The sequence below is a fragment of the Cyprinus carpio genome, chromosome B5, assembly GCF_018340385.1.
Source record: "Cyprinus carpio isolate SPL01 chromosome B5, ASM1834038v1, whole genome shotgun sequence".
NCBI classification, from domain to species: Eukaryota; Metazoa; Chordata; class Actinopteri; order Cypriniformes; family Cyprinidae; genus Cyprinus; species Cyprinus carpio.
Genome location: NC_056601.1, coordinates 30,910,436 through 30,933,788, shown reverse-complemented (window position 1 = coordinate 30,933,788; position 23,353 = coordinate 30,910,436). Strand labels below are relative to the sequence as shown.

The window sequence follows — 23,353 nt, the reverse complement described above, 5'->3', positions numbered from 1 at the left end:
TTTCCAGCACTATTACTCCAGTCTTCAGTGTCACATAATTCTTCAGAAATCAATGTGATGATTAGCTCAAAAACATTTCTTGTTGTTAGCAAAGCTGAAAAGAGTTGTGCTGTTCTTTATAATATGACAGCTTTAAACAACTAGTCTAGAGCTCAAACTGAACAAACTGTTTGTGAACACAGCTGTATTTGGTGCTGTAAAACCAGACTGACAGCCATATTCTGCATCGACTGTGTGAACGTGGCCCTTGTGTCTCCCTCAAACGCACTCTGTTCTTACACCCCTGGCAAAAATCATCTTTTAACAAAGCCTGTCATCAGAATTGTTCACAGTTCGCTGAAGTGAAAGCCTCTTCTGTTCTCCGCAGTCAGTCGGGAAAACTCAAGACTCTCGTGTTCTAGAAAATCACAGTCGGCTGTTGTCTTAAACTTTCCACCTTTTCTCAATGGCTGGAAAACTAAAGAACATAAGACCAACTGAGCTTAGATTTCCTCAGTTTGCCCATGAGGCAAATTAATCCCTCCATTTCTTTTTCACTTGAACATCATATCTGCAATCTCCATGCAGTTCATGGTAGAAGGCAATTGATCTACAATAACACAAATCTACAATATGCAATCCATTTCTAGTCAGTGTAATATTGGTCTAACGTCACTCTTGCTCCTTTAGCCCTGACCACGAAAACTCCACCAACAGCAAGAAGGCCAAAATAATCCTCTGCGGTGGATTCAGTCGAATCAGCACTAAACTCCCCAGAATCCCTCTGAGGAGACAAAAACTACCCAAAGTTGTTGGTATGTCTTCATTTTCCATCTGAAATTACATATGGTTTAGGTCAGTGTGTCATGAATAAACAGATCCATGCAACAGATGAAAGATGCTCTTAATATGATGTGCCTAATGTTTAGTCTTCAATGATTTAACAAAAACAGCATGCTAAGCAAGTATGCTTTTTGTGTTAAAAGCGTATTTTGATGCATATCTCATTCAGCCTAAACAGGCAGTGGCAAAATAAACTTTTAAGTAAAGCTTTATTTTTTGAATGTCAGACTTTTCAAATCTAGTTTAATAGCAGAAATAACTGTAAAATACATTCTAGTTCAGCTAAAGGGAGTGTAACTGAAGGATGCAAGCCTCAAGTGACATGCATAACAGTTTAACACTTTTTTTTTTAACCCAACACATTTTAAAAACAATTGGGTCACTGATAAAACTATTGAGCTGCCATGCAATGTCAGGACACACTGCAAGTCTGTGTCATGTATGAACTCCCTTAAATGGATAGTTCACCTAAAAATGAAAATTAAGTCATCATTTATTCACCCTGGTGGTGTTCTCATGCTCTATGCCGTAAGGAAAAATTTAAAACATGTCCTGTTCATGCTTATTCATGTAATGGAAGTGAATAGCAACCAGCATTAAAAAAAAAATAAAAAAAAAAAAAAAAAAGATTAATAAAACCCCAGCATGAAATAATGCCAAAAAAGTATCTGCATACTTTGTCCACTGTTGAATAGGTTTGGGTGTCTGAATACAGAATGATAGGTCTTTTGGCACCTTAATTTATTTTTTATTTTTTTTATATAAGTGTGTTTTTGTACTTGTACATTGTCTGGTTTAAGCCTGTCTTGGATAAATGTGATGCTAAAACCGCCAGTAGGTGATGGCAGTTAAGTCCCAGTCTTAATGAGTGATTCATTGAATCATCCATTCAAACAATTTGTTCAAAATAAAGCGTTCTAACTGCATTCTAAAGCCCAAAGTACTGTACACTTCAAACAATTTGTTCAAAATAAAGCGTTCTAACTGCATTCTAAAGCCCAAAGTACTGTACACTTCAGTTTTTCATGCATACGCTAGTTATAGTGTATGCCATATACGAATATACGAATGCTCAAGAAAGCTTCTCATTTATCCAATGTATACTTACGCTAGTGTGTGGATGTGGGCTAATGAATGGTCTTCATATTTGTACTATGTTTGGTTAGATATGCGCTAATGAAGGCTTTAGATACGCTAGTGTATGCATGTAGCCAAGTGTGTTAAAAATGTCTTTGTACTCTTTTTAACTAAAGTTACCGCTGTCTCATAACCCTCTCACACAAGTACTTGTCAATGCAGGCATCCGTTGTTGTTCCATCTCTTTAGTTTCAATTTCTACTGTGAAACAATGGCTTGGGTCAGTGTTGCCACCTTGTGGAACAACTGATTAGTGCAAAACCAAGTCAATGCCCGTTTGTGATTTTTGGAACAACTGATTAGTGCAAAACCAAGTCAATCCACGTGTGACCTGTGCACATAAAATTCTTTTGACATTCAAATGTTTTGTGTTTTTGATTAGTTTTTTTTTGTTTTTGAGTTTTTGTTTTTTGTTGTGTGTACATTTACAATATTGTCATAAACTATAAATACTGCAAACCCCTTTTTTATGTTTCATGGTATAAGTGTATGAGTATGAGTATTATGACACAGTTTTAATGTTTGAGTGAAACATCCCTTTATCCAAATCATTTGTTGGTTGACTTCTCTGTTGTTTTTTTTTTTTGTTTCTGTGTTTGTTTATGTGTAAATTATGACAGTTTTAAATGTTTCAGTGAAACATCCCTTTACGCAATAATTTTTTGGATGACTTAAAAATAGTGGAGTTTTTGGGAACCTGATTGGAAGGAATCCTAATTCAAGCAATTCTTATTGGTGCTGCTACTGGTTAAGTGCTTCAGTCGGATTGAAAAGCACTTCGCGTTGACCCAAACAAAGTCTTTAGGGTATCATCTGAATGGAATGTTTTGGGTGCACATTTTATTTCCTTTGGCTCCCTGTGAAGCTTCGAGTCCCAAACAGACATTTGTTTTCTTATTCCCCGCATTTCTTTCCTCATTTCCCTATTTCTTGTTAAAACAGACAGCTGGGAGCTGATTGTTCCCCAATCAAAGACTCCTCTGTTTTTGCCAGGATGGAACCCGTGTGTGGAGTTCTTGTGGTTGGGGAACTGTATTGGCTGCGGCTGCCAGGAGAGGTTTTAGAGAGAATATTAAAGTGGCCATGAAAGCATATTATACATTTTCGAGGCAGTTTTGTTTGTGATATTCATTTTGGACTTGAATTCATCTCAGAGACCAAATTGCAAAAGGCATGGAATACTTGAATTAGCATCGCCAAATAGTAAAGAAAGTGAGTTGGGCTTTTTAAATATAGAAAAAATGTGGGTTAGTTTTGCTGTGGAGTTGCTGTTTTGCTTTAGCATGCACAGATAAAAGAGGTCAAAATGTGGGTTAGTTCAGATGTTTTGTTTTACTGATTTTTTGACTTTTAAGGGAAAGCTCACACAAAAATAAAACTCTGTCATCATTTGCTGACCGTCAACTTGTTCCAAACCTTTGGAAAACAACTCACGATTTTAACAAAATGCAGAAGCTGCTCTTTTTCATACTGGGGCTGTCAAGTTTCCAAAAAAGAAAAAGGACCATAAGCATTTTCCTCCGAACACATGTATTTCCATTTCAAGCCTTCTGAAGTCACACATTACATTTGTGGGGAACAAACCATTTATTTCAAGTACTCAAATATCATATAAACTTGTGCATATACGAAGCTGACACATTGCAATCAGATAAACTTGGTTGATATGAAAATGAATGATATCAAATAAGGTGTCATTTTTGAAAACAAAAAAAAAGACACATTAGAATGAGATTTGAGAGCTACAGTTTAGATTTACAGCCTCTTGTCACTTTGTGCTTTTGTTTTATGGGAAAAAAAAGCAGTCTGAATATAAAGATGAGTTTTATTTTGGATGTGGATTTTGTTTGTGTTTGGAGTTTTTTTTTGATGACAATTTTATTTTCAGTGAACTATATAAAATTGTATATTTACAGTATATAAAAATTACAATTACAAAATCACAAGATTTAAGTTAACATATTTTTCAGTGTAAGATGTGAAAGACAAACAAAGACAGCACAAGCACAGTTTTAAAGCAAAACATTTGACAAAAAGATTCTTGTTAGGTATTAAATAATAAAATAATAGATAATCAGATGAAAATTAAAGATATTTTGACAATAACATGTCTAAATGTGTAAAATGATCATACTTCTCTACTCCTGTGGTTAGTCTGCTAAGAACTTGAAGAGAACTGACTTCATAGATTTTCAACAGAATGCACTGTAAGTCGCTTTGGATAAAAGCGTCTGCTAAATGCATAAATAATAGATCCACTATAAAACACCAAAACACCAGCTGACGAAAAGGCTTTGAGCAAAAAAACAAATCAGATAAAAGCCCGTCACAATGTGACCTAAGTCTCCAAAAGAGCCACTTGGATCACCCAAGTGCCCCCCCCCCCAAAAAAAATTTACATTCACAATAAAGTGGTTGCGAGCTGAATGGTGATTTTACGAAGAACATGGATGGCACAGGTTTAATTACAATACACAATACCCCAGTGTATGGGTAACAGGCGGTCACGGGTGAGCATTATTTAGTTATTTAATGACTGAGAGACTGTTTAGTTATTTGATGTCAAAGAAGAGACACGTGGTTCAGAGCTAATTTACCACATTACATAAGTTAAGAGTCACTACCATTAGAACAGAGTAAAAAAAAAATCCTCTGTAAAACAATAATGTCACTGTTGGTTAGGGTTGAGTATGGCCTGCAGATTGTTTCAATAAAACCCTGGACAGACAACAAAGAATAAGCAAGTAGTAAAATGCAATAAGAAGATGGCATTATAGGCATTAGCTTTGGTGAAGAGATATGCTCTTTTAATCATAAGAGTTTTTGTGGATGTTGAGTTATGATGTCTTTTATTTGACATATTATTAATTTTTGAGTGATTTTGGGTGATGAAAAAAACAATGCAAAACGTTTCTTTTCACGCTCACTCTTGATTGGTAAACAATTCGGGTTTGCGATAACATATGAGAGGAAGAACTGCAAGCAAACGCAGATGTAACGTTTACCCCGTTCTCTACCCAACCCCCCCCAACTCTTTACTTAATGGGAGGAGCTGGATGAAAATATCGTTCTCTGTTTCCATCTTTTTCCTCTTCCTCCTTTTTTCTGTTGCAAGCCAGTGGTTCTGTTATCCTAATTGGCTGACTGCAGTAGTGAGGTCTGCTATTTTTTCCCTTTCTTTTCCTCCCCCAATTTTTTTTTTTTTTTGTAACTTTACCCTCAGAGCGAGCGGGGGGCTGTGGGTTTTCAGACAGGAAGTGACCAAATTTATCACAGTGTGCTTTTAGAGCCCCCTTTACTCATACTACAGCTGGTAATGACAGATTTAGAGAGAAAATGAAAAGAAAAAAAAGAAGGAAAATGTTTACCCCTTCATCTCCTTGTGACCTACATTCTTAGCACATTTTAGGCCCATCACAGTAAAGCACAAATTTCCCTTAAATTCCCACTACTATATTGTCAGATATTTAAATTATATTATATAAAATAAAATATATAATTATAATAAATATAATATATATGAGTGCATATTAATGTATATGTTAATGTGTATTTTATAAACATTTTTTATATACAATAATTTCTAATATATATTATACTTGTACATTTTTTTTTATTTTATTCAATCTAAGATTATACACATTAATACACATTTATTTTAGATTTAATAAATAAACCATATATAAACTACACTGCACATACTGTAGTTTTATCTCTCCAAACATCACTATTGAGAAAGAGGGAATTATAAAAAAGGTAAAAAGTAAAAGTAAAACATCTGGATGCATTGCATACTAAGAATTTGGCTAGGGTCTTAAACTTCATGAAAATACTGTCACAATGCAAAAAAAATAAAAAATAAAAATAATAATAAATAAATGAAAAAGTCTGAGTACTTTTCCATTTTTTTTTTTATTTTTTATTTAAGGTGACATGCAACATGCAACTGCATATTTTTTTGTGGGATTCATCCATTTACATTTTACTTCTATATTATACGAGCCTAATTTATGTTCATGTTCTCACATTTTTAACCAAGACAAATGAAACCCTGTAAAGAATGAGCCATGGACAATGTTCCGGTGCACAGCTCTTGCTGTACATTTCTCTTAGTCCAAGTCTATAAACATGTTTCTGGAGAGGTGTTAGAGAGACAGGCCACCTGCTGCCCTCCACCAGAGTAGTTTCTGCAGCTGTGGGGACTAGTGCAGCTGGGATGTCCCAGTAATGCACTTTTGTCCAAGGCCTGTAGAGCAGAGGGCTGGCAGCCAGACCAGCTAAGTCTCCGATGTCAGTAAATCGCTCAGTAACAGCAGAGTCTGTTTGCATGTATTCATATCATGCCATTTCACAGTCCCACAGGGGCATCATGAATCTGCATGTTCTGAATACTGGTGACATGAACAGCAGTACACAGAGAGGAGATATTCCTTTGACATTTCAGGAAAGGTCTTTCAGCATGTACAGCTGTTTGGAAAAAGTATAAAGTATGGAATGTAAATTGTTTCACTGAAGGCAAAAATCCAAAATTGCAGTTTTCATTCTCTGTGGTTTTCACTGCTATGTGCTGTTGAAATGTTTATTTTTGAAATTTTATTTTTTTTCTTTTTTTTTTTTTCTGGGATGGTGTTGTGTTGGGAGCTTTTTGAGAGGATTTTGAAAGATATATTGTTTTTATATCTAAAGCACATATGCTACAACTCAACATGAAAGTTCACTTTTTTCAGTCTTTGAGTTATTATTTACTTTATGAGTAAACTAAATTAAACAGCCCATAGTTTGTCAAGAGCTGAAAATCAGTAAATCTGGTTGCTGGTATTTTTAAATGTAAAAGCTACTAGTAATTGAAACCATATGATGAAACGACATTTAAAATCATTTTAATTGTACTACTTAACGCAACTGATGTATTTCAGAATTAAACTAGACATTTAATAAGCGAGAATATGTACTAGCATGTCTGATCCATCAGGATTTAATTGATTGTTGAAAATGGGTGTTATGAGCCATAATGGTGACAGATGAATGGAGGGGGAGGGGCTGAACAACAAGGGCTTAATGATGTCCCCTAAAAAGGAGAGTTGTATTAGAGACAGATTAAGTTTAAAAATCATGCATAATTAGACCAAGAACATGTATAAAATGCAAAAGAAGTCCATTTTAAATGCATGCTGACTTGAAAGAGATCTTCTGATCTTGCCTAGAAGGCTTTGCGTGGCTAAATAGCCAAAAGAGCAGTGTGAGAGAGGCGTAACCAGGCCAAGAAAATGTGGTTAGCATCTACTCTAGTTCATCCTGAAAGGAGATGTGAGCAGCAGACCACAGGAATCCTGAGTTGACCATCTTTTCTAAGTCAGCATGAATGCATCATCACATATAAGTGGGCGGAAGGAAGCGGCCTCCTGAAAACCACTGTGACCTTCATTAGGACCAAAGTCACATGCAGGAGAACTGGGCAAAAAGTTACCGCTGTAAACTTTTTGTAAACTTTTGTGATTAGCATTTTTAGTTCCTGATGAGCCGTTGTTAAAAGAAACAAAAAGATTACAAAGGGGTGCTACATCGGAATATTTTTACATGCATACAGATTTGATTGATTTCTTTCCAAAATTGCATTGACTGTTTAAGGAGTTTAGGACACAGAATAAGACACATGGCAATTTAATAACTGTTTTATTTTTCAATGAACTGATTTTTTTTGTTTGTTTGTTTGTTTGTTGTTGTTGTTGTTGTTTTGTTTTTTCAAGGAATTGTTAGATGCGAGTGCTTACTGTTATAACTACGCAAAAAAATTGATTTCAAAAACGGTATCATGACTATTAAACTATATCTTGTTATGATTTTAAATCTGTATTTGCTACTACTTATTACAATTTAAATGGGGTAACTTGTAATCTTTAACCTATTACAGTTCCAAAGTGTACATTTCCAAAGTGTCCTTCCCAAAACTGTATATAATGTAATTTATATATATATATATATAACAGAAAGTTTAAACCACACAAAACCAGTGTGTACTTGATTTTTTTTCAGCTCTAATTAGCAGTACAAACCCTAACTGTAATCTAATTTAACACAGTAAATTCCTAGCTCTTCAGATGCCCACAGATCATTCCAGTAGCGTGCTTTGAAGTGTACCATTTCACTCATGTGCTGTCAATGCTGGCTTTCATACAGATTATCCACGCTCCACTATTTGGCCTTGTCGGTCACTAATGCAGACTGTAGACCCTAACGTCATCACATATGTTGTCAAAGAGCCTTTGTGTGTTGTAGAACCCAGGGAGCCTTCTTCAACTGATCTGACCTGACCTCTCTGTTTGTATTCCCCTTGCCCAAACCCTTAGTCACCCACCATGATCCTGAGAACACCTTCAACAGTATTATCGAGCCGCCCTCCGTGGTGGACCAGCCTTCTCCATCATGGTCATCCCAGGAGTCCTTCTCTTCCTTTGAGACGAACGAAGATGGGCCTGTTTACTGCATACCCCACGAAGGTGAGCGGGAACTAGTGCAGATAAGCCATCTGTTTGTGCAACATGGAAAACAAATGAGGGAGATAAGAAATCTCCAGACAATTTTATTAAATTACCCCATTCTGTGGTAAATGGTTGCCCTCTGGGTGCGTATATCCAGGGCCGGCGCCACGGCGGGGGCGTGAGGGGGCATCGTCCCCTCACTTGAACTATCCCGCCCCCTCGGGCAAGATTATTTTGTTTTTTGGTTTTAGTTGTGGTATATAATGGTTTATTTAAAAAATATAGTTGCCAAATGCATAGACTTTCTAGCATTAATATGATGCTACTATAGCAACAATTTAGGACAGTCCATTTCACAAAGGCGCATTTTAATTGTTACTCTGACACAAATTCCCACGCAAGCGGTGCAACTAAGAAAGCAGCACGACTGAGTAAGCTATGATGATTTTTTTTTTTTTTTTCATATTTAATAGAAGGCTAGATGATCGTAGTTTGTTTATTATTTTGCTGTATTGTAATTGTTTGTTGCTGTTCAGTTTGTTCTAACTTAAAATGATGCATCTGTTAAATGGGTCGTAATGAATGTATTATGTCAGGGAATCGGTCGCAATGAGCTTGTGTTTCACTGTAAAGCAGACATAATTAAGTATTTAATTGTGGTGGTATCACTTGTCTATATTTGTGTCTGCCTAAAGCAGCTCACATTTTTAATTTGGTGGCTATGCGATTTGTTTTATTCAGTACTCTGCCATCTGTATTTGCTAAGTAGCTTTTAATAGGTTAATTAACTCAGAACACATTTTTCATTCCACTGCTGCACTTTTCCATTGTATTTCAATGTAAATGCGCTACGTGAAGTCTTGAATGCTGCGCTCTCATCTCAGGTCTTTGGCAGCTTCTCAGGCATAATTCTCATGCATAATAGCCAACATCATTCTAAAACATGGCCCTCAAGTTCAAAGAAATTCAGCTTCTGAAACACGTCTCTATAGACCTTGCACTTAAAAAAAAACCTTCCACTGACCTGCCTCGCGACCAAATCTCTATCTGTGTGAACCCTGTATTCTAATAGTTGTAGTAATATTGGTCCAACAAATACATGAATGGGCCAAAAAAGGGAATTGTGTTTTTTATATATACTTTGACTTTTACTCTGCTATGTCATCGCCCCCTTTCGTCACCTCAGCTGCCCCCTCATCAGTGCTGCTCTGGTGCCGGCTCTGCGTATATCATGTGCATAACACTAACAGTAAATGCTATAAATGGCCAGGTCAGCAAATGCAGCACTTTCAGGATGTGACTCAGGAATTTCCGCATAATCTGTTGTCTGGGAGATTGCTGTAGAACTGATAAAAGCATTTTAAGGAAAACGGTTTAATCTTAATGTGCAGTTTTGGTGTTTCATAAAGCATACAATGTTCTTTAGGTGTCCTTGTTTTTTTTTTCTGTGTCTATAATAATCTAGACTTCTTGCTTGGTTAGTTGTTTTTAAAAACTTTTAGTACAGTGAAAAGTTACTAGCTTAAGATTTGCTGAATAATGCACAATATATACTGTATAATGTTATTGCAAAAAAAAAAAAAAAAAAAAGGAAATAAGGTTTAAAATACTAACAAAACAGTGTTGTTGTACTATCTGTCTATCTATCTGTACACACACACACACACACATTTGTTTCTGTGAATTGTGGGGACTTTCCATAGACTTCTGTTACTTTTATACTGACCAAACAATATTTTCTATCCCCTAACCCTTAACCTAAATTTACCCCTTACAGAAAACCTGTTTGCATTTTTACACTTTGAGATAAACTTCATTTGCTATTTTTAACAATTTTTTTTCCCTTGTGAAATGTAAAAAATGTCAGGTTTTACTATCCTTGTGGGGACAATTGGTCCCCACAATGTAGCATAAACAAGCACACACACGCGCACACCAGTAGAAATGTTGCCAGAAATGTGGTAACCGATTGATATAAAATGTGCTTAAGTACTAAAATTACAAAAAAAAAAAAACTGACATAAAAATAATTAAAGATAAATAGATATATAAAAAATTAATAACATGATAAAAGCAGATACATTTATTACAATTAATTTACATTTTAAACAATTAAAAACATTTACTGAAAATATAAAAATAAAAGCTAATTCAAATTATGTATGTAAATAATACTAAACAAATACTGAACCAAAAGTGACTAAAATGCCCCTGAAAAAAAATATATAGAAAGGCAAAAATTACCCCCAAAAAGGCATTATTGCATAGTTTAATTCTAGAAAAAAAATTATAATTTTATAAGTAAAACAGAATAAGAATTTGTGTGAATTATTTGTGATTTAGAAAAAATATCTCCATGTATTTTGTGTATTTTTTGTTTTGCTAAAAAAATAAATAAAAAATAAATCTAAATTAAGTCAGCAGAACACAGAATAGTGGTATAACTAAATTAATTGGTTCGGTAGAATAACTGATTTGTTTCTAAATGAATCAATGTTTTTGAATAAGTTGTTGAATGATTGTTTTAATAATCACCCATAAAAGATTGCCTGTTTGTTTCCAGATTGAATGTTTGTTTCCAGATTGAATCAGTGTTTTTCAAGAATAATGGTTTTTTCATATAGACAGTCACTTGTTCTGTTTATGAATCAATCTATGTTTTTGAATCAATCAGTTCAATGAACCACTCAATGAGTTACTCACTCATAAAGACTTATCGGCACCTACTGGTGTACCAACAGACTGAAATTTGGAACAAAACCATTTAAATTACAAATATAAACAAAGACGTGTTAAAAAGTGCAGCTGATATTCTTTCTAGTTAATTTATCGCACAGGAAATGGCCAGACAGTTTTTCTTTTAATTTTATGAAGGTTTTTGAGATGTTAAGACTTACCCAAGTCTTCTACTTACCCTTTCCCTTTACTCTCTTGCATTTTTCAGAGACTACGAATGAGAGCTGTGACAAGCGAAATACAAGCGCTGCTCGAGAAACACCACCGACCCCGACTGATGGGGATGCAGGAGAGTACACGTCCCTCAAAGACACAAGAGAAACTACGAAGCAGTACGTTAGCGATGGGAGCGAGCAGCCTCTCCTGAAGTCTTCAGACAGCGAGGGCTCCACCAGTGGTTCTGAGTCAACCATAGGAGCTGTTTACGCCAATGTTGCCCGCCTTTCCAAACAGTCCAAAGAGGAGGAGGACAACGCCTCACCGGAGAAGACGAAAGAGAAGACAAAGCCTCGTCCTCCAGACCCTTCTACCAAACCGAAGGTGTCCTGGATCCACGGAACATCTGGTACCAACCAAACAGAGCAAAGCCAGTCTCCGTCACCACATAAAGAGAAGAGGAAGAACAACTCAGAAGGTTCTGGAAAGGTTGATGAGAAGAAGCTGTCAAAGGAGAAGTCGAGCAAGAACCGTGAAAAGCATCAGGACGGTAAGAAAGCAGATGGACCCGAATCACCAAGCAAAAGCAAATCTCACAAAGCTTCTGATACCATTGAGCATCTCAATGGAACATTCCAGAATGCCCTGAAGAAGATCGGAAACTTCCACTCGGACAAGAAAACAAATGAAACCAACAAAGATCCACCCAAGAGCCCAAAGATCATGCATCCGCATATGAACTCTGAGGCCGCAACGCTACTCGCGGCTCAGCTGAAAGAAAAGACCCAGAGCCTTAACCGGAATGAGGGTCTCACAGTGGGCATTAAACCCAATGGTATATCAACACCTCAAGCCAACAGAGAGAAACCCACCCCTCCTCAAAAGACCAAGCGCTCTGCAACTGGGGCCAACAAGCCCCTTCTTCCCACCTCCAGCAACCTCCAGAAGATGGTGGCTCCAATTTCAGACTCTACACCTGAAGCTAAAAGCCCAGAAAAACAAGGGGTTAATGGGACCAGAGTTGAAGGAGACGCCACAGCAAAGAAAACACCCATCAAAAAACCACCGAGGAAGAAAGGAAAGGAGGTAACACTGGAGATGGAAGGCAAAACCACTCCAAAGACGGCCATTATGCCACCTCAGACTGTCAAGTAGATCTTTGATCACACTGGTGCGTCCATTTTTGAGAATATAAACGTACAGTTTTTCTTTCGTTAAACATTATATAGGGATTGGATGGATTTTTTTTTTTTTTTTTTTAATGGACGAGCTGCTTATAGGATTTAATATTTTGATGGATTGTGGTTCTCGTTAACTCTTTGAAGACCTGGAATCGGAAACAACGTTGTGGCTTGTGTACAGTATTAAAAATGTAGGTTAATTGATTTTAATGTAATAAGCTCATCTTGTATGCTCTCAGTTTTACATATGCATCACTCCACTTCCAAAGAGAGATTTTCCAATACTATTGTGTGATCAGCAGGTTTTTGTGTCTGAAAGGTTGTATTTAGCACTGTATTAATAGGTGTAAAGAATGAACCAAAGGTACTTTAAAGGTACAGAATGAATGATTCCAATATTCATTTTCTCTCAGGCTGTATCAGTATATTCAGTACATTGTAAATGATGTCATGAAGGAAATTCTCTGCTTGGGTTTTAAGACATGTCATTTGATTCACGTTCATCAGTACTTCACCTTGCATCATGCTTGTTAAGCTTAAAATGGTATTTCTTGCAAATCCACAGTGATGTCTTTTCTTGATGTTCAAGCTCAGCACTAGTTTTTCCTTTTCCCATAAATTACTCACAATCGGTAATGCATTTTATTTTATTTTCTTTCAGGCCAGATAAAGACCCCATCTTATGTCAATTTAGTTAGTTTTTTTGGCTTTTAGTCTGTGCATCTTGGCGTTCATGTTGTTTATATGATATTATAGTTCTAAAAGTTAAATAGTTCAGAAAATAATTACAGCTATACAACCTTTCTCCTCTAGGATAGATCTTGTACACTAGGGAGTATTTAAATTCTCATCCAATAAAATTCAGAAACACACAGAAAAAATAGGAAATACACAGGAAAAAAAAAGATGTTTCAATCAGTTTTGAACTTGTTGATATTTGCATTAAAAATCAGCACTTAAATGATTCTTAAATACAGTAATTATTTTTAAGGCTTGCAAAATCTCACATGCTTTTCTGTACATGTTTCTATAGCATAACTATGGCATTACTATAGTGCTCACTGGCATTTTATGAAAAAGAATTGCCATACATTATTTATATATACTGTACACATACATACAGCAGTTGCAACCTACAGACTTTTACCATCAAATATTATTTGTCCTGCCATAGAAACAATGAAATGCTTTAAAGATGCCAGTATAAAGCAACCTACAAGTCCGATTAAAGGTTATTACCTTAATTATTCATTCCTCTGAGTTTGCTTTGACTATACAGTTGCAGGAAGTTAAATGCAACCAACAAAAATATGTTTTCTGTGGCTAAACTGAACACAAGAATGGCTCATGACTGCAGTGTGTTTATTTTTTTAAGCTTACTAATACTTTTTTAGAATGACACCAACAGAAAGAATTCATGAAAAACTGGATGGTTATTTTTTAACTAAGAACCTAGGGTTAAATGTTCAATCTGGGTCTGCAGTATTTTTAAGCAAGTTCGCAAAAAGCTTTTCGATTGTGGTGTACAGTAACTGCTATTCCCGCATATGGTACCTTATATTTTTCTACATGCTAAGATATTTTGTAATAATATTTTTACCTTCATTTGTAAGCTGTGCTTATACAACTTATATCTTGCTTTTTTCTTTTTTTAATGTGTCAAATGAACTGGTTTTCAATTTTGATTACATTTTTTATTTTTTTTTTGTGCAAGCATCAGGTACATTTGGATGTTTAATGTTTAAATATCTTTCTGTTTGCTCTCAAAATATCTTTTTCACATTTCTCTGTGGATGTTATTGTTTTTTTATGAACGATAAACTGCATGATGCAGAGTTCAGTGAGAGATCGCTGAGAGATATCCATGCATGTTAGCCCATGTTTTGTTTTTGCTGTTCTGTTACTTGGGACCTATGACAAAAAACAACTTTTCATGTTTTTGCACGAATCCAGAACATTACCATCTGCAGTATATGACTTTATGGGAGTATGAATAGCAGTGTTTTTTTTTTTTTTGTTTTTTTTTGTACTCTGACTTTGGCATGAGCTTTGAAGTCCAGCCTTAAAATATGGAGCATTATCAGTATTATGAGTAATGTATCTTCTCATTTTTTTTTTTTATTTCATTTTGTGTTTTTTTTTGTTTTTGTTTGTTGTTGTTGATGTGTGGTTGTTCAGTTACCATATTTGAAATAAAAGCAAACCTGTAGCTCATGAATCAAAAGGGTACAGATATCAAATGGCTCTCCCTTCAACATTCATCATGAGTGTATAGGGTATAGTTTTATATTGGCTCTCCCTTCAACATTCAATATAATATAATGAATAAATATAGATGCAAAAAAACAAGATTTTACATTGAATCTATGAAAGATGATTTAATTGTTTAATTGTACTTGTGCTTAAAATTGTAAGAGTCCATCTTACAAAATAAGTAATTAAAAGTATATATTATATTATATTATATTATATTATATTATATTATATTATATTATATTATATTATATTATATTATATTATATTATATTAAAAAAAAGGCAGATAACAAAAACATAAGTAAATCTTACACAACCTTATTTAAATATTTTGAAAGTAGCCACTAACTGGATTCAAAATATATGTAAATAAAATAAATAAATAAAGCCTGTTTTTTCCCCACTAAATGAGAACAATATACTATAATATGTATAAAAATATTGCATTAAAAATTACATTTAATTTAATTTATATGGACCAATATATGAATGCCTAATGACAATAATAATAATAACAACAATAATAAATGCAATATTTACCTACAGATATATTTACTAAATATTTTGAAGCATATAATATATGCAAGGACTTCTGGGATTTGGAAATGAGTGGAAATGGGAATGGGCATGCTAATAAGCAACTACTTAATAGTGAGAATTGGTCCCTATATTAAAGTTACCAAAATAATAATAATTATTATTATTGTTTAGACTAAGCAGCTCTCATTCATTACAAGACGATCCAGGATGTCTCTAAATGACACTCTGCTCTCTCAATTTTTTTTTGTCTCTCCCATCCATTTTCACGTTTATACAGTAAATGATATTTTACAGTTTCCGCTGACTCCTGGCTGCCTCTGTGCTCTGAGCAAGGGATCATGGGGAGGTTTTTTTAGTTGCGGTAGCTGTTGCAATGGTGGTCATATGCTCATCAAACTCTAAAGGGCCCAGAGGACTCAACTGGCGAGCTCCTCTACTGGCACAACAGCTTCTTTCATACAGGAACAGTTGGAAGTTTGTGCGATGAGGCCCTGGAGTTAAAGCATCATGCGCTGCGTATTTGCGCTCCATTTTTCTGTCTTTTTTAAGAGTGAGAGAGGAGGGCTTGAAGAAAGCAGCCAAGGTTTCGTGGGCAAAAGGCAACACAGGCAAGAAGATCATGTGATCTGTAATTGAAACCAGAGATGTTTAAGCATCCAGACATACATACACGTGTGCACATTTCCCAAGTCATCCCACTGCTGACATCAAGCTTCTTTTAAACACGAATTCGCTTTCATTTCAGTATGTATGTGTCTTGTTGTTGGTGAATTTATATTTATTTCCATAACGGCTTCACCGGCTGTTACGCGGCAGATACAGATTAAACTTGCAACCATATAATATAATAAATACAATATAATTAAAACATTTTAGAAAATTTAACAAAGAAAAACAAAAGACAAGATTTTGTACATACATTTTGTACATTTTCTCAAAGTAATTGTGATTAAAATTTGAAAAGATTTCTGGGTCCATCTTACAAAATAAGTTCTTAAAAGTGGTGGATCTGGCAGTGTTTCCCTTGTGAATCTAACAAAATCCTGCTTCACCTTAGGAAAAAATAAGAAAAGTAAATTAAAAATGTGAATTTATAAAATCTCTCTCTCTCTCTCTCTCTCTCTCTCTCTCTCTCTCTCTCTCTCTCTCTCTCTCTCTATAAACAAATTATTTTTCTAGGATTATATTAAAATAAAATAAATATCATTATTAAGAGTATTTTTGCTTAAAATAAACAGAAGACCAATCACATTTTTGGAAAGAAAAAAAAGATAAAAATAAAATTAAAAGTGAGAAATAATTTCAAAAGTAAGAAAAGTATTATTATTATTTTATTTCTAAATTAATAATTCAATTACATTGTTGAAATTATATTTAAAATGTATAATTATAAATGATAATAAATTACAACAAATTAAATATCATTAAACACAAATTAAATACAAAGAGATCAAATCAAATAATCAAAAGTAATAAATTATATTTTGCTTAAATAAAAGTAATTTAATCATCTAAATTATCAATTTAATTTTAGGTTTTATAATTACTTTTTATTTTTTATCGAATAAAGATGATAAAAAAAAAAAAAAAAATTATATATATTATATATATATATATTAAATAAATAAATAAATAATACTGAAATACAATAATTTTTATTTTAAAAAAAATCAACTTGAATTCTAAAGGAATTATAAAAATACTGCCATTAATTATAAAAATTTAACCATTTAAGTAATCTACCATTATATTGTCTAGATTACAGTAATGCAAATACACACAACCTAACTCCAAAATCACAGTACAGTAGAGGTACGAGACAACTGAAAAAGCACTCCAGCGCTGGAAAAGTAATTTAGGCTGCGATTCTTCCAGGAAAAAAAGTGTATTCCAGAAAGTATTCACAAAACAAGGCTTATGGCTTTCAAAAAAGATATGGTTTATGACTGTCATCCGCGACCGGACAGACAAACTGATATTTCAGAAGAGGCTATATGACAAATGGAGTGCCAGTCTAAACATACCTCTCCAAAACCTGGAGCACAATCAAGCGACAGGACCATCAGAGTCCACAACCGACCCGCGGCTACACGCCTGTTCACAACCCAGCCGTCGCCATGGCAACAGGGACAGATTGCATCCACATCTGGTAGCGATTTCAGCTCTTGTGAAAGAAAAAAAAAGCGGGGGAAGAAAGAAATTTATGTGTTAAGGCGAAAAAAGACAAATATTTTCTGCAATGCAAAGCAGAAAAAAGCAGAGGGTTGAGTTACACTTGAAAGAGGATGAGAAATGTGTTTTGTTTGTTTGTTTGCTTTCTTTTTGAAACAAAAGGAATGGAAGCAATATTTCATACTTCTGTAAGTTATGAGAATTGAATGGTGCCGTGCTGGTCCTCTGGAAAGCTGACACGCTTTGTCTGTTTAAGCAGGTTTTCATAGGAAACAGACTATCCAGCAGGCGACAGACTCCAGAGAGAAAATGTTTGTATAATAAAGGCTGACAACAACATAACTTTAACAGAAATCGTACGCTTATATTCTAGGTGGGAAAGCAAGAGCTCTTCCTGTGTCAGTAGGATGTTTGGTCTCTAAAATGGGTTTTGCATCTTTGTTATTCTCTTTTTTCGTCTGAATCTCAAGAGTGATAGATGATAATGCAGTGCTTTGGTTACCATATTCATCATTGCATATACACTTTATTCTGGGTTAATTCAAACAATAATATGGTTTTGCCTTCATATAGTATCAAAAACCTTTGGACAAAAAGTTTTGGGGCCTCAGATACACTTAGAAATGTCTCGGTGTCAGTGCTTTAGATAATAAAATATAAGTATGGATTTCAAGAAGGAAACAAACATGTTGTGTGTGTGTGTAATGTTTGACTTGAAAGGTAAATTCTACATAAATAATACACCCAATACTGTTTATAGGTTTTGGAGTTATCTTTTATTATTTTATTATTAATAATACTTTGATTCAGCAATGATGCATTAAATTGATCAAAAATGACAGTAAAGATATTTAAAATGTAAAAAAAAAAGACTTCTGTTGCAAAGAAATGTTATTTCTTTTCTATTCATTAAAGAATCTTGTAAAGAAAATTCCACAAAAATGTCAAGCAGCAAAATGGTTAAAACTGTAATAATAATAATAATAATAATAATAATAATAATAATAAATATTTCTTGAGCAGCAAATCAGCATATTAGAAAGCTTTCTGAAGGATCGTGTCACTGAAGACTGGAGGAATGATGCTGAAAATTCAGCTTTGCATCAGAGGAACAAATTACATTTTGAAATATATTCAAATAGAAAAGAGTTATTTTAAATTGCAATAATGTTTTACAATAATACTGATTTTACTGTATTTTTACTGATTGATGGATGCTCAGAAAAGGGAAATTTGGTCTTTTGCATCATTTGTTTTGCAGATGCTACATGGTTTGATTTTTTGTGTGTGTGCAGCACTGGAAACCACTAAGAATTATGATTCTTTCTAAAGAAATATAAAGTAAAAGTATCATAAATAAACCACAGAATACGTGACTTAATATGAATATGTGTTGTTATTCTGTTCAGAATATCATAAATTATCATTTGATTATTTTGCACTCCTGAAGAAATTACTGTCATTGCAACTGAGTTTAATCATAACTACTAGTCAAATATCTACTACTTTCTAACACTATACCATTTGTCCAGATCAAGTAAGAATGTGATGTTTTAATGCGTGTGAATGTTGTACAACGATAATCTGGGGACTTTAAGAGGTTAATGCAATTACATTCTGAACATTTTATGCTCCCAAATACGTTTTGTAGGTCTCTGATCTGTTGGAAGCACTCTAGCATCAGTTTTTGCTATCGTGTTTTTTCGTGAGAGATCTGTGAATCACAACTTACGTGTCCGTGCCATGTGTGGGTTATTACTGGAAAGACACTTGGCGTGTGTCGCTGCCTCTAACCGCTGGATGCTGAGCTCAGCTCCACAGCACTGAGATCATGTGTGTGTATGTAATATACTGTTACAGGCTGAATCTGCTGTACTCACTCTGTGATATAAGACTGACTGATCTGAGGTGATAAAAGATCTCTTGATCATACAGTTAATGAGACGTGTACTGGGCTAAAAATAAATGATTTACTGCACTCGATTTACTCACTGTTCACCAGTTTGTTATTAAATTTATATTTCAATGTGCTGGGTTGCAGGCAAATGGTTATTTATCATTTAAACTGTGTAAATGTTTGTCTTTTATTATGTCAACAAAACAGAACCGAGAGGTTTGCTGTTTTTCACATGTATGAAAATAAATAAATACATAAATTACATGGACTCACAATGAAGGGTTGACTCATGTCCTATCTAGAGATCAGAACATCATAGAGACTTGAGGGTGCAGCACATTGGGCTGTTTCTGGAAATCAACCACAAACAAACAACCAATATCAATATTAAAAAAAAAAAAAAAAAAAAAAAAAAAAAAAAAAAACCTTTAACACATTTTATGCATTGTGAAATAAGACTCCACCCCCACCCCATATATAATTTAAAAGAATTACAAATATTTATTAAAAAGTTATTTTAAATTGTAATTTTAAATTGTAATGTTGTTACTGTATTGCTACTGTATTTTTTATAAAACAAATGCAAAGTCTCTTTTTTTTTCTCACCCGGTAAGGTATCAAAGGAAATATGCAACACACTCCTTAACTGTTAGCAATAAGAGTTCTGTTACATTTGCGATGGAAGACTTGGCTCACATATCGTCATGTTTGCCCATTTTTAAGCCGCTACATATAAAAGGCAAAGCCCCTATGAAGAGATGAAAGTCTCCCATTAGTGAGACAGATATACAGGGTCAGCAAACAGTTGTCTGCGCTTCTCTTTTTTCCTCTTTGTCAGCATATTTGTGTGTCAAGTTTATTCAAGAGGATCTGCCTCTAATGGAAAACTTTTCTGTTTTTCTCCCCCTCTTCTCTCTCTCTCTCTCTCTTTCTCTGTCTCTCCACATCCCTCCCACCTTCCCTCTTTTTCCCTCCTTATCCTCTCTCTTTCTTCCCTTGCTCTCCCCCACTTTTTCCCTCTCTGAGAGGAGGAAGTAGTATGGTTTATTCAGGGCTCAGATTTCAGAGCAGGGATTTTTTTGGTCTTTTTACTGGCTCTGGAGAACAGAAGGAGAGAGCTGCTTCTGTAACCGTCACAGCACACAACAGTGATGAAGAATAGACCAAAATGGAAAGCAGCTCATACATTAATTCCCTGTTTCGTAACTCTAATGAAAGGCTCCTCTGCTTTTATACATTAATGCTGCTTGCTTACTGTTCTTCACTATTAACTAGTTGCTTATTAGAATGCCTATTATTAACATATTGTCTGTTTATTACTACTTATAATTCACATATTCTGCATGACAATATTCTACATCCCTTGATCCTACCTAATACCTAAACATAACAACTACCTTACTAACAATTAATAAGTAGAAAATTAGCAGTTTATTAAGGCAAAAGTCGTGAATTGGACCTTAAAATAAAGGATGACTATTTTCTAAAAGTACCTCACCATATAAGCAGTAAAATAATTGACTGTTACAGAAATGTATACACAAATATATAAAAACAAAAATGTGTATTATACTTTTGTTGTACTTTGGCTGTAATATATATATATATATATATATATATATATATATATATATATATATATATATATATATATATATATATATATATATATATATATATATATATATATATAGTCATGAAACTGTAGATTAACTGACAGTTTGTTAACTGATGATATTCAAAGAGTTAAACGACTTGGCACAAGCTGATTGGTTCATGCTGCATATGCAGCCAATGAGCTTACTGCCTTGCATTTATATGGCTGGCTAGCATTCACTTGAGATTCCTGTAGCACGCTTTCAGAGTTTCTCTGAAACCCTCCACCTTCCCCAGCTCCACCTGAATAGATCTGTTATGGGTTATTTTATACTGTATGCTATTTGTGCAGCAGCAGTATGTCTTAAATACTCACGGGACTGTATATCCATATGCATTGGCAGTAGTCAGTTCCTGTACTTGCTTGCAGCGGCAGCAATAATCTACAACTAAAGCAATAACCCACAGCAGCAGCAATTCAGCAGCAGCGTAGCAGATATTATAATCATGTTGTAATAATATCTAATCACATACAGTATAATCATAATGTTATAATCCAGTGAGATTTTTTTTGTTCGCACAAGGAGTCTGACAGCAGCCAGTGCTCCACACAGAGATCTGATCTCATCATCATCATCAGTCTCTCTGGAATAACATGAAGATACAGGACAAACTGAAACAGACTCAATCCAGAAGAACTGGGTCAATGTCTCCAAGATGCTTCAAGAAATCTACCTGCAAAGGTACCTGAAAAACTATGCACAAGTTCACCTAGGACAAAAGTTGATTTAAACTCAAAGGATGGTCACACCAAATGTTGATTTAATTTAGATAACAGAAGTTAATTGATAAAGAAAATTTATTTACAACATTATTTTTGACAGCATCCTCATTTTACAGCATTTTTACGCAAGTGCCTAAAACTTTAAACAGTATACTGTCGCTTTGCAGATAGGTTTCTTGAAGCATCTTGGAGATGTTGCCATAAATTAAAAAATGATAGATCATTATACATTATTTAGGGGTTTTGAATCAGATCTAATCTAAATAAATAAATAAAATATAAATACATTTTATCATAAATAAGATTTGTTATCAATTTGCACTTTTTTAATGGGAACATAGGGAAACTATGCTGTACTTTTTTTTTATATAGAACACAAGTATTAAACACACAAATATTAAAATGTATAAAAAGTGTACATACTTTTGCTTCAAAAAATATTGTTTAGAGAAAGAAAGAAAGAAAGAAAGAAAGAAAGAAAGAAAGAAAGAAATCTATTTACTTCACCTCAAACTCAAAAAACACTAAGAAATTACATTTTAGGTAAAGTGCTGTACTATTCAAAAATGTATTTTTGGTTTTAAAATATATTTGGTTTTAGAATCTTGAATCCAGATACAGCAGCCAGTAACGCTGTTCTGTTTTCTATCTGTCTGTCTGTCAGTCTGTATTAATTCATAATTCCCAAAGCTTCTTCTCCTAGAGGTGGACCTGTAATCTCCCTGCTCTTTCAGTGTCTCAGAGAGCCACAGTCTGGATTCATTAAAACGTGTCAGTATCTTTAAAGCTGTGTCTACATCCTGTTCCTCTTTCACACCCCCTCTTTTCTCTCTCTCTTTCTCTCTCTCTCTCTGAGCCTCAGCCATTTCACAGAGCATGTGGTTTTCATTAGGAGAGTTGGATTAGAGCACAAGGGCAGATCTGCAATTGGTGGCAATCCACACTCCTCTCCTTCTCTGCCTCCCTCCATTATCTCATATGCGATCGGCTTCAGCCATTCAGCTCGAGCCAGTTCGCATTCAGCCTCATGATGTCAGCTGCAAATCTACCCTCAAAATCTAAATATACAAACCTGACCTGAAATTCTCATAATCCTCTACTCTGGAGGTTAGAATTTCTAATCAGATCTGAATACTACTCTTAAATATAAAGGTTCTTTATTAGCATTGATGGTTTCATGAAGAACCTTTAACATCCATGAAAACTTTCCAGGTTCTTTATAAGGTTCTTTAGATGTTTAAAATGTTCTTCACACTAAGAAAAAATGGTTCTTTTAAGAACTGTTGACTGAAAGGTTCTTTGGGAAACCAAAATGGTTCCTCCATGGCATTGCTGCAGTGAAAACACAATTTTGGAAGCTTTATTTTAAGAGTTTGGAACTTTTCCATTCTACAAAGTTTTTTTTATACTGGATTAAAGGTTCTTTAGATTATCAAAATCAGCGCATATGAGGAGGCAACACTCCATGTTGAGTGAGCCCTCACCCCCAGGGGGCACAGCTCACCTTGGGATTGGTAGGCCAAGGCAATGGCATCCACTATCCAGTGGGCCAACCTCTGCTTGGAGATAGCCTTCCCTTTCCGTAACAGACAAAGAGC

The 23,353-nt window shown here is 34.6% G+C and overlaps 1 protein-coding gene across 1 annotated transcript in view; it reads left to right on the top strand.

Annotated features, from left to right (window-relative positions):
- Positions 1-13,069, top strand: part of scarf2 (scavenger receptor class F, member 2) — a 28,151-nt gene extending 15,082 nt beyond the window's left edge. Inside the window, exons 9-11 of the mRNA XM_042723119.1 lie at positions 670-794; positions 8,307-8,456; positions 11,383-13,069. Coding sequence (XP_042579053.1) covers positions 670-794; positions 8,307-8,456; positions 11,383-12,485 — 1,378 coding nt within the window. The 3' untranslated portion in view covers positions 12,486-13,069. The remainder of the gene's footprint in view (positions 1-669; positions 795-8,306; positions 8,457-11,382) is intronic.
- The last annotated feature ends 10,284 nt before the right edge of the window (positions 13,070-23,353 follow it).